General features: G+C 35.5%; 2 protein-coding genes across 4 annotated transcripts in view; both read left to right on the top strand.

Moving 5' to 3' along the window:
• Ppp3cb (protein phosphatase 3 catalytic subunit beta) overlaps positions 1-9772 on the top strand; it is a 48988-nt gene extending 39216 nt beyond the window's left edge. For 2 of the 3 annotated variants that reach the window (XM_021203274.1, XM_029541740.1), the window contains exons 11-14: positions 316-400; positions 1110-1207; positions 6540-6569; positions 8146-9772. In XM_021203274.1, coding sequence (XP_021058933.1) covers positions 316-400; positions 1110-1207; positions 6540-6569; positions 8146-8324 — 392 coding nt within the window. In that variant the 3' untranslated portion in view covers positions 8325-9772. The remainder of the gene's footprint in view (positions 1-315; positions 401-1109; positions 1208-6539; positions 6570-8145) is intronic. The other variant, XM_021203275.1, reaches the window with a different exon arrangement.
• Positions 9773-12360: 2588 nt separating this feature from the next.
• The window catches only part of Mss51 (MSS51 mitochondrial translational activator), a 13924-nt gene continuing 12023 nt past the window's right edge, over positions 12361-14261 (top strand). The window contains exon 1 of the mRNA XM_021204074.2: positions 12361-12905. The gene's annotated coding sequence lies outside the window, so the exon portion shown is untranslated. The remainder of the gene's footprint in view (positions 12906-14261) is intronic.

The raw sequence follows: 14261 nt of genomic DNA, 5'->3' as shown, positions 1-14261 counted from the left end.
TTGGTTTGTAATCCAAGTTGGGCTCAAGTCTCCCCACCCCTACTCCATTTTACTTCTCTCCTGATTAGTCAGTGGTGAAAGATAATTAACGTTTGTGAATTGTTCTTATCAGTCCTCAATTTTTGACTAGTGTTGGGCCAATCATTGAGGGACTGAGAAACTTTCTGGCCTGAGTTCATCTTGTCTCTTCCATGTGAGCTGGTAGCAGGAGTCCTGGTATTGATTTAGATGAGTTTGGAATAGGCTAGAAGAAGAATCAAATAATGCTTGTGTGCCCTAAACTTGAGCCTTTTTTTCTGTTTATTCCATTGAAAGTAGGTTCAGCTGCAGCCCGGAAAGAAATCATAAGAAACAAGATCCGAGCAATTGGCAAGATGGCAAGAGTCTTCTCTGTTCTCAGGTACTGATACATTTTCCTGGTTATCTGCAAAAACTATTTCTTTGTATTCTATGAGCATTGTTCCGGTTGATACCTAAAAAGCAATTGGTTTTCTTTTTATATTGAAGCTAGGTGTAGGGTTTTGTACCGTTTAAGGGAAGAGAAATTCATTTGAAGCTGGTGGTGTTTTGTTTGCTTGTTTTTGTTTTATATTGTGGTGCTGGTATCAAACCCAGGACCTAAAACATAATAAGCACACAGTCTGCCACTGAAATTTAATCTTGTGATGAAAGCACAGAAGTTATACCTTGAAAATCATACCAGGAAAGATTCCTGGTGAGTTTTCTCATCCATACGATCCTACATCTGTTTTGTGAGAGTACAACCTAACTTTCTTGGGGTTAAAATTTAGGAAGATGAGATTTCAGGAAAACAATGTATGATTCAATTATAATATGTCTACCCTCTTAAATGAAACATCTAGAAAATAAGTATCTTGGAATTGAGGGAAATATGTTAATAACAATAAATGTAATAAATTATATACATGGACTACATCTGGGCCATAGTTCTTCTTTTGCAAATACTTATTGATACATTTTTATTTTAAAAGTTCCTTTTTGCTTTTTGAAATTTTGGGGATCAAGCCCAGTGTACTGTGCATACTAGGCAAATACTGTACCTCTGAGCTACTAATCCTTCTTGTACTTGTTAAATTTCTCTGCTGTAGGGAGGAGAGTGAAAGCGTGCTGACACTCAAGGGCCTGACTCCCACAGGGATGTTGCCTAGTGGAGTGTTGGCTGGAGGACGGCAGACCTTGCAAAGTGGTAATGATGTTATGCAACTTGCTGTGCCTCAGATGGACTGGGGCACACCTCACTCTTTTGCTAACAATACACATAATGCATGCAGGGAACTCCTTCTGCTTTTTAGTTCCTGTCTTAGCAGCTGACATATGCAGGGTATTATGTGATAGGCTTCTGATTAGTACTTGGCCAGGGCATAATATTGATAGAACAAGTTGTCTTTTAACTGAAAATAACAATCAGTTCCCCAGATTTTCATAAGGTGATAATGGGAGCAGTTCATGTCATAATTCTGAAATATATATTCATTTGTTTAATGCACCCCTTTCTTTTAAAAGCCTCAGTCAAGAATGTGAATCAGGGATATATCAATATATCTATATACACACATAAATATATATAACTAAAATGGAAATGTAATTCCAAGTTTCTTTTAAAATTTACGTAATTGTATTAGATTTTGCTCATGTTTTCAAGTATTTATTTTTTGAGTTATATTCTGCTTAGGCCCCAAAACTTTCTTTATGCACTCATTTGCCAAAAGACTTATGCTAAATTTTGTACCCTGGTAAATGATTAGAGTTTGTTTTCTGTGGTGTTTGTCAAACGTTCTATGTATAATTGACTGTCTGTAACATGCTGTTTCCTTCCTCTGCAGATATAGCTGCTTTCCTAAATCTGTCTGTCTTTCTTTAGGATAGCTGTATGTCTGTAAATATATGTTCAATTAAATTACTCTATCAGACGCTTGTCTGTCTTTTGATGTAGAAGCAGCTTTGTAGCACCTTGATTTTAGGTTTGCTGCATTTGTTGCTGCACTTGGTTCATTCTGAATATGAATGTAACATTAGATATTGAGCTATTGTTATAAAGGGTTGAATTTAAATCATGTAAGTCAAATTGAAAGGGTGTTATAAAGTGTGCCTTTATTTTGCATGAAAATAAAAAAATTATACGTAAAGCATTCCTGTAATCTGGCTCGTTGAATATTTTATGTTTCTTTAAAAAAGCTAACTTTATTGTTTTAAGCATCTGTGTAAGTACTGGGTAAACTTTGAAAGCCCATTACAGATTGAATAGAAGAAAGAGGTGTGAATATTGCAGCCAATACACAGTAGCACACAATCTCAATTTCTTTCCCTTATGGATAGAATACAAAATTTGTGGTATGGAAAAAAACTATACATAAAGTAACTTTGACAGGCCATTGTTTTATTAAAACAGCAATGATCTGTTGTTTTTAACTACAGTTTCTGATTCGTGTAATTAGTAAATTTTTAAAATGGGGGCAAAAGAGGAATTTAAGTATTTGAATAAATTTCAAACTCCCTCATAATGTTATTTCACTCGATTCCAAAACAAATCCTTTTTAATTAAAGTAATTTTTGGTAGACATAATTTTTAGTTCATGTTATTTTATCATGTATTATTACCACTAGTGCAAATAAGAAGTACAGCTAGTACTGTAGTGGCTTTCATTTTGAGTAGAAACTACATATAACTTCAGATTTCTATGGTGAATGAGGTTTTTTGTTTAGTTGGTTGGTTTGTTTGTTTTTTTTCGGGTTTTGTCACAGTTTTAGAGATCTGAAAATACAGAACCTTGAACACTTCTCAACCACTGAACTATACCCCATCCCTAGATCTCTTTTCTCTTACTTTTGGATTTAAAAACAAAAAAGCTACTTATAATTTTCTTTGCCCTTGATTTTTCTATTACAAATATTTTTAAATGCCAAAGAAAATTACATGAATATAAATTAAAACATACACAGAACCTTAAATATTCAATAAAAATTTTTAAAATTGTTACTAGTAAAGATCATTTTAATAAGAAAAAATTATACCCTTTGTTTAGAAAAGAAAAACAAAATTAAAAGATACCATATTTAAATAAATATACTTAACATCTCTCAATTATCCTTGGATATATTATTAGTTTTATATTGTATCCATGGCAAACATTGCTTTCAGATTTCACACTTAGCATCTGCTAATTACATGCTTTGTTGACAGCTTGGTACTTCTATTTATTCTTAATTTGCATGCAGCCTGAAGCTCATTCCTTCAACTTGGAAATCACCCTCAACTGCAGGGAAGGTTTGGGAGACAGCAGCTTTGCTGAAGGGACTGTCTGTTCCCAGCATAGAGTGAGTTACTGGAAGGAGCTAAGCGTGAGGGGTCTGATTTGGGAAACTGGACAGCTCCCTAGTTTTGCTAGGGACAGCTCTTGATGTTATGGTTTTAGAATTTGGTTGAAGTTATTTCCCTAGCATATGAAAACTTAATTTTAATAGAAGTGACAGAGCTCATATAGAAACCACATCTTTGAGATGTTTTATTAAAAGATTAATGTTTTAAATTTCTATAGATACAAACTCTGATGTTAATGTATATGACTAAGAGGTAATATAAAAATGAATTCTGAGACTTCAAGCCTATTTTCAGACTATAAAAGGTACCTTTTCAATATCTTAAAATTATTTTTTGGTTTAGTTTTGTGTTTTAAGACAGGGTCTCATGATAATAGCCTTGGCTGGCATAGAGTTCATTGACTAGACTGTCCTCGAACTTATACAAGTCCTCTAGCCTCTGCCTATGACTACTGGGATTAAAGGCACAAACACCACCATGCCCAGCTTCTTTTTATTATCTTTAAAGCTAATTTACATGTTATTTCTTGGGCGGAGGGGGTTGGTTTTTAAAAACTACAACTCTGCTGCAGTTTGATTTTTGGAGTTTTATATCTGCCCCCCCCAATAGTAATTTGATTGGGAATTAACCTTATAATTCTATCCACAACACAACCTATATAGGAAAATATGTAGGTATCTCTCTTTTAGTAATGCCCAATTTCTGTTGATCATTTATTCTTTGTTGTATTGAAGAACATAATAGTTTAAAGGCAGCGCTGTACTGACACTTCTTAGCACTGTCACCTGTGTGATTATTGAAGGAAGGAGAAGAACAGTAGTGGCTTTGAGATAGAATTTTACATTTACCAGATGTTTCTTTCTAGTTTCCTATTTCAGCTTCAGATGCTTCTATGTCAGTTTTAAGCCTCTCAGTGTGACAGAGTATATAGCTTACTGTCAAGTTTCAGAGCTTAGAAAGTTTATCAGTAGAATTTAAAGTTTTTGATATAATTAACTAGATAGTAATTCTCTTAATGAGATCAATTTTAGTCTTAACTTATTACTGAATACAAGTTGGAGAATACTTCATATATAATCACTTCTAGTATCACAAACTCTTAAATCATATTTTGATGGACATTTTTTCTTCATTACACTTTATGAAGAAAACTGTTCACTTTCTGAAGGGGCTGATAATGAATGTTTGAGGACTAATAAGTATAGATGGGTCTTTTTTCATTCTATTTTGTGTATTTTCTGATTGTTTATTTGAGACAAGGTCTCTCTAGATAGCCCTGGCTGACCTGGAACTCATAGAGCTCCACCAGCCTGAGTGCTGAGATCATAGGCGCTGCCACCCTGCCCAGTTAAATGATCATTTGTCCCTGTTTTCTGCCTGGGCACATTTTGTAGAATTCTTTCCAGATACAGAATGCTAGGGTTTTTGTTTTTTTGTTTTTTTTCAAGGATGAGTTCCATGGTGGGCATATAATATGTATGTCTGAGTAGAAATTTGGTTTAACAGTTAAGGAAAATTAAATCTTTATTCATTATTCATCCTACCTCTTGGATCCCCAAGTCACTTTACATTCTGGTTAAAACTATCAATATTTTAAAAATTTAGTTCATAAGGCTCTTCCATTCATAATTATTTTAGATGAAATAATGTCTAAATCATACTGTTTCTTAAAAAGATTTTTCATAAATAAGTATTGTAATTACCTTTATTGTAGAAAAAGCAAAACAAAACGAATGTGGCATTCTTATAAAATGAGCGGGCACACTTTGGGTGAAGAAAGGGTAATATTGTCAAGCAAGTACTATTTATTCTTTGCATTTTTAAATCTTATTCCCCTTTGTCAAACTCTTTTTATGACTTAAACCCAAAAATAAATGAACGTATATCCTTTACATTTTTTGAAATTTTATTATCTTATTCATATGGTGTTTGGCCTGTGTATTTGACATGCACTGCATGCATGAATGGTGTCCTCCAAATTAAGAGGGTGTCAGATCCCCTGAGACTGGCATTAAAGATGATTGTTGGATATCAAGTGGTTGCTGGGAATCGAACTTGAATTCTCTGCAAGAACAGCAAATGCTCTGACCTACCAACCTTGCATTACCCAAAAAGGGCATCTATGATTACAAAATGCATGTTTTTTTTAAATGTGCCAGTACAAGTTTTACCAAGAATTTTTTTTCTCACATGATCTATGTATCGTATCCAGATTATGAAATAATAAGGATTCGTTGCCTGAAAGATGTTAGTTCCATCCCTTAATACCTTTCTGATTAGTGTACAGGTTTGGAAAGATAACCAGTAGTAGCCTTTCTTTTTTCACCTAAGAATGTAGGCTCCTCCCTTCTAAGCATATTCATCATCATGATAAACTGAATATAAATAGAATTTTTACAGTGTTATAGGTGTTTAGATAGTTAGGCAGTCAACATTAGGGTAAAGGCCAGGGTACAGTGGTATACACTTATAGTCCAGCCCTTCAACTACTCTAGAAACTGATGAAAGATTATCACTTGGTAAGAAGTTCAAGGCCTGCCTTCTTCAGAACAAACAAACTCCAAGTTTTTAGCATAGAAAATTGATCATTTTTGGCTCCCCCTGAAGAACCGAACTTGAGAATGATACTTAGACTAATACAACAAATTCAGGGTCCTTAAATTTCATCATAGTTATACCAGATTTTGTTGTTTATTCTTTGCACTGAAGGGACAGAAATCTGTTACTGACCCCTTCTACCTTTTAGAGAACCAAGTGGTGATGAATGTTGCTAGTATTGGAAGTGAAAGAAAGATCCTCTTATTTGTTTTTCTGCTACAGTGCTAGTATCATAATTTTCCTATAATAGGAATTCACTGATAAGACAAAACAATGGAAAATTCTAGAACAATCAAAATCGTTAATTCAAGATGAGAAGTTAATACTGGAGTATATTTGCATGGGTGCCGAGGTGTCTGTCTTTACAATAGGCCTATATGTCCTGTGCTCTGATGTCATAGTGCTGTGTGTAAGCTGTGCTGTGTTAGAAACTGGGGGATTGGATGGGGCTCTTTAATGTGGGTATAGTTTGTGTTCAATTGTAAATAATGTAGTTTTGGGGTACTGTGATATTTAAGTAATCATTGCCTTTTCTGCTGTACAATATGACCCTTCTCATCTCTCTCATTCATTTTGCATGCCTCTGCTCACTTCTGTACAGCCACAGTTGAGGCTATTGAGGCTGAAAAAGGTACGATCAGAGTCCTTGCACTGGGCAGGGATCTGTGGTCTGTGGGTGGGACTCAGAGAATATCCTGGGGGTGTGTCTTATGCCTAGCTCACACAGATGAATCATACTGGCTAACTCATCAAGTTTAACAGTCACATTCTTCTTTTATTTAAATCACAATGACTGATATCTCTGTGTGTGTGGGTGTGTGTGGGTGTGTTCGCGCGCATGTAGATAGATATCTATCCATATATATATATATATATATATATCTTTCCTCTTTTCTAGTATAATCCAGAGTTCATTGTTGCTGGTTTTCTTAGCATATGTTGTATATGTAGCAGTTATGTTGCCTGTTTTAGTGGACATTATTAAACTAACCCTGAAAGTAGAGATCTAGCCATATTTTGTATATTTATGCTACTCAGATTTTCCCCCCTAAGTGAAACCCTCCACTAAATAAACATGTGAGTTTATTTTTTGCCCATTCTAGTACAGGAACTATTTCTATAATGATTTTTTTGTTGTTGTTTCTTACAATTTGGGCTGTAGTTTTATAGTTAAGAGTATGTTCATGTGTATCAAGACTTAGCTTGATATTACACACTAGTGTTTAGTGACTGTAGCTATTTGTTTGCTTCATGCTTATATTCAGTGCTAGAGATTAGATATATTAAGCAAATAGACTGTTAGTAATTGTATACATATTTTTAACTAACATTTTGTTAATGGAATCTACATCCTTCCAGATGAAGTAATATTTAATCCATAAATATTGATGTATGCTTGGCTTGGTGATGAATGTTTATCTTAGCATTAGGGATGTTGAGTTAGGAAGATCGTGAATTTGAGGCCAGGCTAAACTACATAATATTTGCAGGTAGTGAGGCCCTGTCTCAAAACAGTTAAACCAAAAGCCTCTTGATACTCGAAGGATTGCCATTGGATTTGATATAGTTTGTATTAATTGGCCGGGAAATGTGTTTTTAAATATAAAATTATGAATCCTTTTTTCTTATCATCCAAACACAGTTCTAACTTGGGAGGTATTTTCCACCCTTTTTATTTTATACTGCTGTTGCTGGGATGATAGTTCTTCAAGGTAGTTCTTACCTGCTAAGTTTTACTTCATTTCTTTCTCCTCCCAAGTTTCCAATACATATTTGTATGTTGAGGTTTGTCCTCCTTTAGCTTCCTCACTTCCCTCCTTGTTACTGCCTCATGGTCACCATGTTAGGTCTGAGGTAAATAGGAGATAACTGGTTTAGAAGAAGCAGACAGATACCTTGAGACCATTGCCTGTAGGCTGGTTTTTTTGTGAGCAGGGAAAGGCAATTTTAGTATTTTTGTTTTGATTTACTTAAAGTGAAGCAAACAAAACCATGTTAACGTGTCATCTATGAAGCTTTCTTCTTTTTATTTAGGATTAAAAATGTTTCATATTTTAATAGGAAGACTCAAATGGGGATAATTCAACCAAAGTAAAATTTAAATGTTGATATTTACAGTAATTTCTTTTCTTCTTAAAATTCATTGTTTTTGAGAACTCAGAACTATTTTCACAATTACTGACTTATCAAATTTGCGTTTTGTTAAGCAATACGAGGATTCTCCCCACCACATAGAATCTGCAGTTTTGAAGAGGCAAAGGGTTTGGATAGGATCAATGAGAGAATGCCACCCCGGAAAGATGCTGTGCAGCAAGATGGTTTCAATTCCCTGAACACCGCACATACCACTGAGAACCACGGGACTGGCAACCATAGTGCCCAGTGACCAGCGGCTTCCCAGGGACTCTCACGTCTTGGGCCCCAAATGGACAGATCACTTCAAGGAGCTGGAGGGGTTGACCAAGGTGATGACAAATGTCATAATCTCTCTGAAGAAACCATTGTGCTTTTTGAGATCCGTGCCCCCTTCTGGATGGAGGCTTGAGGGCCCTGGGACTTGTGCCGTCTATAAGATTGGGTAATCGCTGCCACAGAGGAGAGCAGTGAGCAAGGGGCGTGGGGCAATTTCCAGTGGAGGATATCTATACCTCCATTTATGCTTGTGGTTCACACATTTACGTTTACAAATGAGATTTCCTTTGTTTTTCCCCTCAGTAGAATTAGATTTTTTTCAACCATGACTTTAAATACAATCTTTAGAGATAACGTGGAACTCCCCCCTTCACCCCCACCCCATGAAATGTCTTTAAAAGGATGGATTAGCATGGTCTTAAAATATATTTCTGAGGTTACTAGGTGTATTTTGAATTGTAGACAAAATCTGAGAAACCCAGTTGGTGTTTATATAAAATGCTGACCTCAGGTTATAGTTCTTAAATGTGGCTAATTCTGTAACATAATCTTGGTATTTTTCAATTATGAATGCATAAACTATTTCTAAGAAGACTCTTACTTGAACAAAATCCAAAAACCAATTTAGATTCTTTTTTGCCCATATCTTTTGAGATTTACACCCCAGAGATTTAAGGATTTAAAAAAAAAAAACCTAAATTTTAAAATTATGAAGAATTACAGAATTACTCATTTAAGGTACTTTAAAAGAAGTTTGTACATTGTCAAAGTAAATTTTAATTCAAATCATGTCTGTAAAACTTGACGTATTTTGTGTATGCATGTTTTCATTTTGCAAATATTTAATATATAGACCTATGATGTACAGGTACAACATGTATAGGTTACGTAGATATTATGAGAAATTTTAGTTTATTGTGAGTACTCCAATTGCTTAAAAAAACACCAGGGTGATTTGCTGCTGGCTTTGTATCATTTTTATGTTTAAATGCAAAGGAAATTAAAAATGTCTGGAAATGTTTTTGACTAAGTAATGCAGCCTAGAAGCAATGGTTCTCTTCAACCCTTCAGATGTTAGTGGAAGCATAAAAGTCAAGACTGCATGTCGAAATTTTACTTTTGATAGTTACAGAACTGCTTGGTTAAACTAAATGGAACCATGTGCTAATTTTACAGTTACTGACCTGTACTGATTGCCACTGTAGTTTGGTATTTCCCTTTACTTTGGTGGCCTGCTTCCCTCATGCCCTGGAGTACAGCTCATAGCACCAGGCAGCGGAACCATCTGTTGTTTTGTTTGCCAGAAAGTGCAGCCTGTATGGTTTTCTGTCTAAGTTGGAAATATTATGCATGTGCAGGACTATTCAAGTATTTTATAAACAATAGCACACAATAAATTCCATGCATGGGCCGCTGCTCCTATCTCTGTGTTGGGTTTTATTTGGAATATCTAGTCTGATTTAACCTTTTTAATGCAAATTGTAAAATCTCTGTTAACAAAACTAGGATTTTTTAGAAATTATCCTATAGATAATTAATGATGATTTCATGAGTTAAATTCTTGTCTTTATAAATTTTGTTTTCCCCCTCAACTTTTGTTATACTTTTTTATTTAATATGAGTAGTTGAGTTTTAAAGAACTTTGGATTCCTACAATAATTTTCCAAAATATAACATTCGAAGTGGTAGGGTGCTTGTCAGTCATGTGCAAAGCTCCAGGTTCAACACCTAGTACTATATTTAAAATAAAAGTGACTGTTTTCACCAACTCTGGGTTAAAAGAGATGTTCTAGTCTTGAACTTTGATAGAGTGATATTGGTAAATTGGGTATTTTAACAAGAGGTAAAAATACTAATAGTAGGTTGCTTTGCCTCCTCTGCCATTGTTGAATTGAGTATAACATTGTGCAAATTGAGAATTTATAATATGGCAGGTAGCTTTAAACAGTGACTATGAGACACATAAGGCATCGTTTTATATCATAATGTATATTCTAGGCAAATTCCAGTTAAAAACAATCTAAATGGTTTATTATAGTGTCTAATGCAATATTAAATTGTAAACCAATCCATTAGCTGTCTCTAAAATTACTGTGTAATATAAACTTTGAAAATTTTTCCTAATTTTGTTTTATGAAAATTAAATTGTTAAAGTAGGGACTTAACTAGTATATTATATGGAGTTAATAACTTTGTAGCTCTATAATTCATTGCTAGGGTTATATAGTGTTTGTGGGAGTCATAGGTAAGCATAAAGCTTCATTATCAACTTGTGGGATTACAGGTTGGTGATTAAAAATTAAAGAGAAAGTAATAGAACTCAAACAAATATACCTGAAAATGGTAGACTTGGTGGCTGAAGAGATGAGTCAGTGGTTAAGATCTCTGGCTGCTCTTCCATTGATCCAGAGTTCAATTCGCAGTAACCACATGGTGGCTCACAACCAACAGTAATGGGATCTGATTCTCTCTTCTGGTGCACATAAAGACATATATAAGAAGTAAATAAATCTTTAAAAAAAAGGAATAGGTAAATCTTTAAAAAAAAGAAGAGAAGGCTGGCTGTCATCCAGCCTCATAGACTTTCTTTCAAATTAATAAAGTATGTAATTATTTCTAACCCCCACCCTACCCTCTCCTTCCTTTTTTTTCCTGAAAATAATCTATGTAGCTCAGGTTATTTTATCCTTCAACTAATCTATCTTCCTGCCTCACCCTCCCTAGGGCTCGGATTTTTATAGGAATGAACAATTATGCCTGGCTTTTTGTCTTCATGGATAGTTTTACCAAAAATGGTGAAATGTTTAGATAATTGCAACACATGATACAAATTGTGGAAAATTCAGGTCTCTAAATTGTTTCTTTAAATGTCTACCAATATAAGTAGTGACTCTAAAATATAAGTATCTGCCATCAGTTTTTTTCTCCTGTTACTATCATTTATCTCTAAAAGATGACACTTCTGAGTTATCAGAATCAGTCTGTGATTTCTTTTTTGTTTTTTAGAATTATTTATTTATTTATCTTTTGTATATTAGTATGCTGAAGCTGTCTTCAGATGAACCAGAAGAGGCATCAGATCCCATTACATATGGTTGTGAGCCACCATATGGTTGCAGGGAATTGAACTCAGGACCTCTGAAAGAGTAGTCAGTGTTCTTAACCACTGAGCCATTTCTCCATCCCCCTAGTCTGTGCTTTCTTACACTTTCTGGAGTTCAGGTATCAGCAACAGAACTCTTAACCTCATTGAAGGTCATCATTTCATTTTGAAGTTCTTTTAGTTTAAAGGTCACCTGAAATCTTTATCACAATGTTAATCTCTTTTTAATATCTATTTTTGAATATTATAACTGATTTCCTTTGTTTACAGGTATTCTATATGGTGTTGTGCAATGTTAATGTTCCATTGACTCCTTACTCATTTGTAGTTCCTGTTTTCTATAGTTTGGGAATCCTTTGGAATCCTTTCTTGTTGTCAAAACTTTGTAAAATTGTATACTACATTCTAGGACCAGGATTGTCAGAAGTTCTGTTTTCCAGAGTCAGGTAAGTGACAACTGAGGTCAAATGTAAGTTTTTTAAAAAAAAAAAAATGGTGTGTGTGGGGGTTGGGGACGAAGACAAGATCACTTTCCAAATATCAGCTGTTAGATTCTTCAGCTATAAGTGGAAAGGAGCTAGAAAGTATGATTGAACTTCCTGTTTCAGCAGCATCCTTTACCAGGCGTGAAAAGATAATCGTTTCCTATCCCTATAAATAGTATGTATTTTTACTCAGTAACTTAAAATTGGTCTTACTTATTTTAATATTTCAGAAACATTTCTTCTCCTTTCGAAAATGTGTAGAATGTCCTTTGAGAATACCTTATGCACCAGTTAAGTGATCTTTACAAAGTAGTTCTTGTTTTTTCTATAGTTGAGTTCCTTGTATCATTAAATGGCACTTTTCTTCTGTCGTTTTTGGGATAATTATATTTGTACTTGATTCTAGTTTGGACATTGTTGGATTCTATATGACAAGTATGTAAAGCTAAAAAAGGACATCAGGTGTGGAGAACTCATCCTTGGTCTAGACTGATACCCACATTTTCCAGTGGTTCCTTTCCTTTGGTTTGGTGCCTATCTTTACAGCCAAATACTGATTCCCTAATTAATCCCAAGAGATTTCCTCCTAATGAAGCTGTAAAGTGAGAGCAGAAAGGCTACCTTGAGAGACATCCAGGAAATAGTAGGTTTCATCTTTCCTCTGCTTGCCTGGCTTTGGTGAGTTGGAGAGTGTTGACAGAGCCTTGAGCCCTCCTGGCAGAGAATAAGGGTCAGAAAGAGAACTCAAGCAGGTGTCCAGGTCCTGACTTGTCTCGTTAGGGAGAATTCATCCTTGTCTGTCTGGTTGGCAGGGCACATGTTAGTCACTGAGACACCCAGCATTTCAGCAGTTTGCAGAAGTGATGTGAACAGACAGCTGCAAGTGAGACACAGCCTAGATCTGAGGAGATGAAGCATTTACTTCACTTGGAGGAAAGAGAAGGAAGGAAACCTAGGGCTTAACAGGGTAAGTTACTTTCCCATCAATCTGTCTTAGTTCATTTTATAATTCTGTAAGGTATTTATCACTCAAGGGGGTGCTAATCACTGACTAAGCAGCTAATATGGTTAGAATAGCAATGTTCTAAATGTACTCAATCTCTATCCCCTTACCTTCTCCCCACATTTGGGAATTTTATTCTTTGGCTTCTGAGACATCCAGACTGGGCTCCCTATGATCATCCTGCTTCAGCTTCCTGAGTCCCGGAACAAGTGTTCATCACCATGTGAGCCTTCTCCTATCCTGTTCAAGGAGCCCAGTAACCATTTCTGCTTCCCCGTGTCTTCCCACCTTCATCCAAAAGATGTTTTGTATTTGCTGATGGACTTAAGAAACTTTAGTGGGATCTCCTGGTCTGGAGACAGTGCAAATATGACTGTATCTTATGTGAAATATGGAACTTTGTTAATGAGGAAGGAGAAAGAGGGGAGTGTGCTGTTTAACATAGGTTAATGTTTTAGGGTAGACTTTGGAGATGAAGGTTAAGAATTTTTCTAGGAGCTAGCTTACACTTCTGTAGTTAGTGTTTTCTGAAAGTCATGAGGGATGGCTTAAAGTAGGCTGAACTCTGGGGAGTTCTGAGTGCTTACCAAAACTCTTTCTGGTTTCACCCTTCCGTGTCCTCTGGGTCTCCCCTTCTCCCCTTTGCTTTTCTCAGTTTGTACCCCTCAAACTTGGAGGAGCTAGGGACTCTGGGAAAGCTAAAACTAGGGTCTGGGTTTGGGTCTGTGATAGCCAAATTCAGAAATGATTACACACTTGCACACAAACACAAGTGTAAAGACCCGTCTTCTCATTCCTATATTCTCACCTTCCTGTCAGTCAGTACATTTATAACTTAGGTCATCAGTGTGCTCTGAATATAGAGGAGTTTGTGATATGAGAGGCTCACCATAATCACCTTTTCTTTGAAGTGGTGTGCTGCTTTTGATTTCTGTCTAGTTACATCCTACCTTCCTACACACAGAGAAGTTTATGACCTACCTTCAGCTACACAGTTCAAGGCCAGCCTGGACTACATGAAACCTTGTCTCTAAATAAACAAAGTGATGGTAGGTGGACTGGGGGTTTTGCTTGGTATAGGCCTAGGTTTGATCCCTAGCTTCATGGAAGGAAGTATAACTAAAAGGCATAATCAAGTCAGTTCATGGAAGTGGGGTTCAGAAGAATGAAGACAGAGAATTTACTCTTTGGAACAGGGACATGACTGTTAATCTAAAGACTATGTGTTTTTCACTAGGTCCAGTGTCCTCACTGGTATTAGTATAGAGAATACAGAAGAACTTTCTTTTTTTTTTTTTTTTTTTTGGTTTTTTTTCGAGA

This window comes from Mus pahari, chromosome 8, assembly GCF_900095145.1.
Source record: "Mus pahari chromosome 8, PAHARI_EIJ_v1.1, whole genome shotgun sequence".
NCBI lineage: Eukaryota > Metazoa > Chordata > Mammalia > Rodentia > Muridae > Mus > Mus pahari.
Note: the sequence above shows the minus strand (reverse complement) of the source record. Positions and strands in the feature narration are given on the sequence as shown.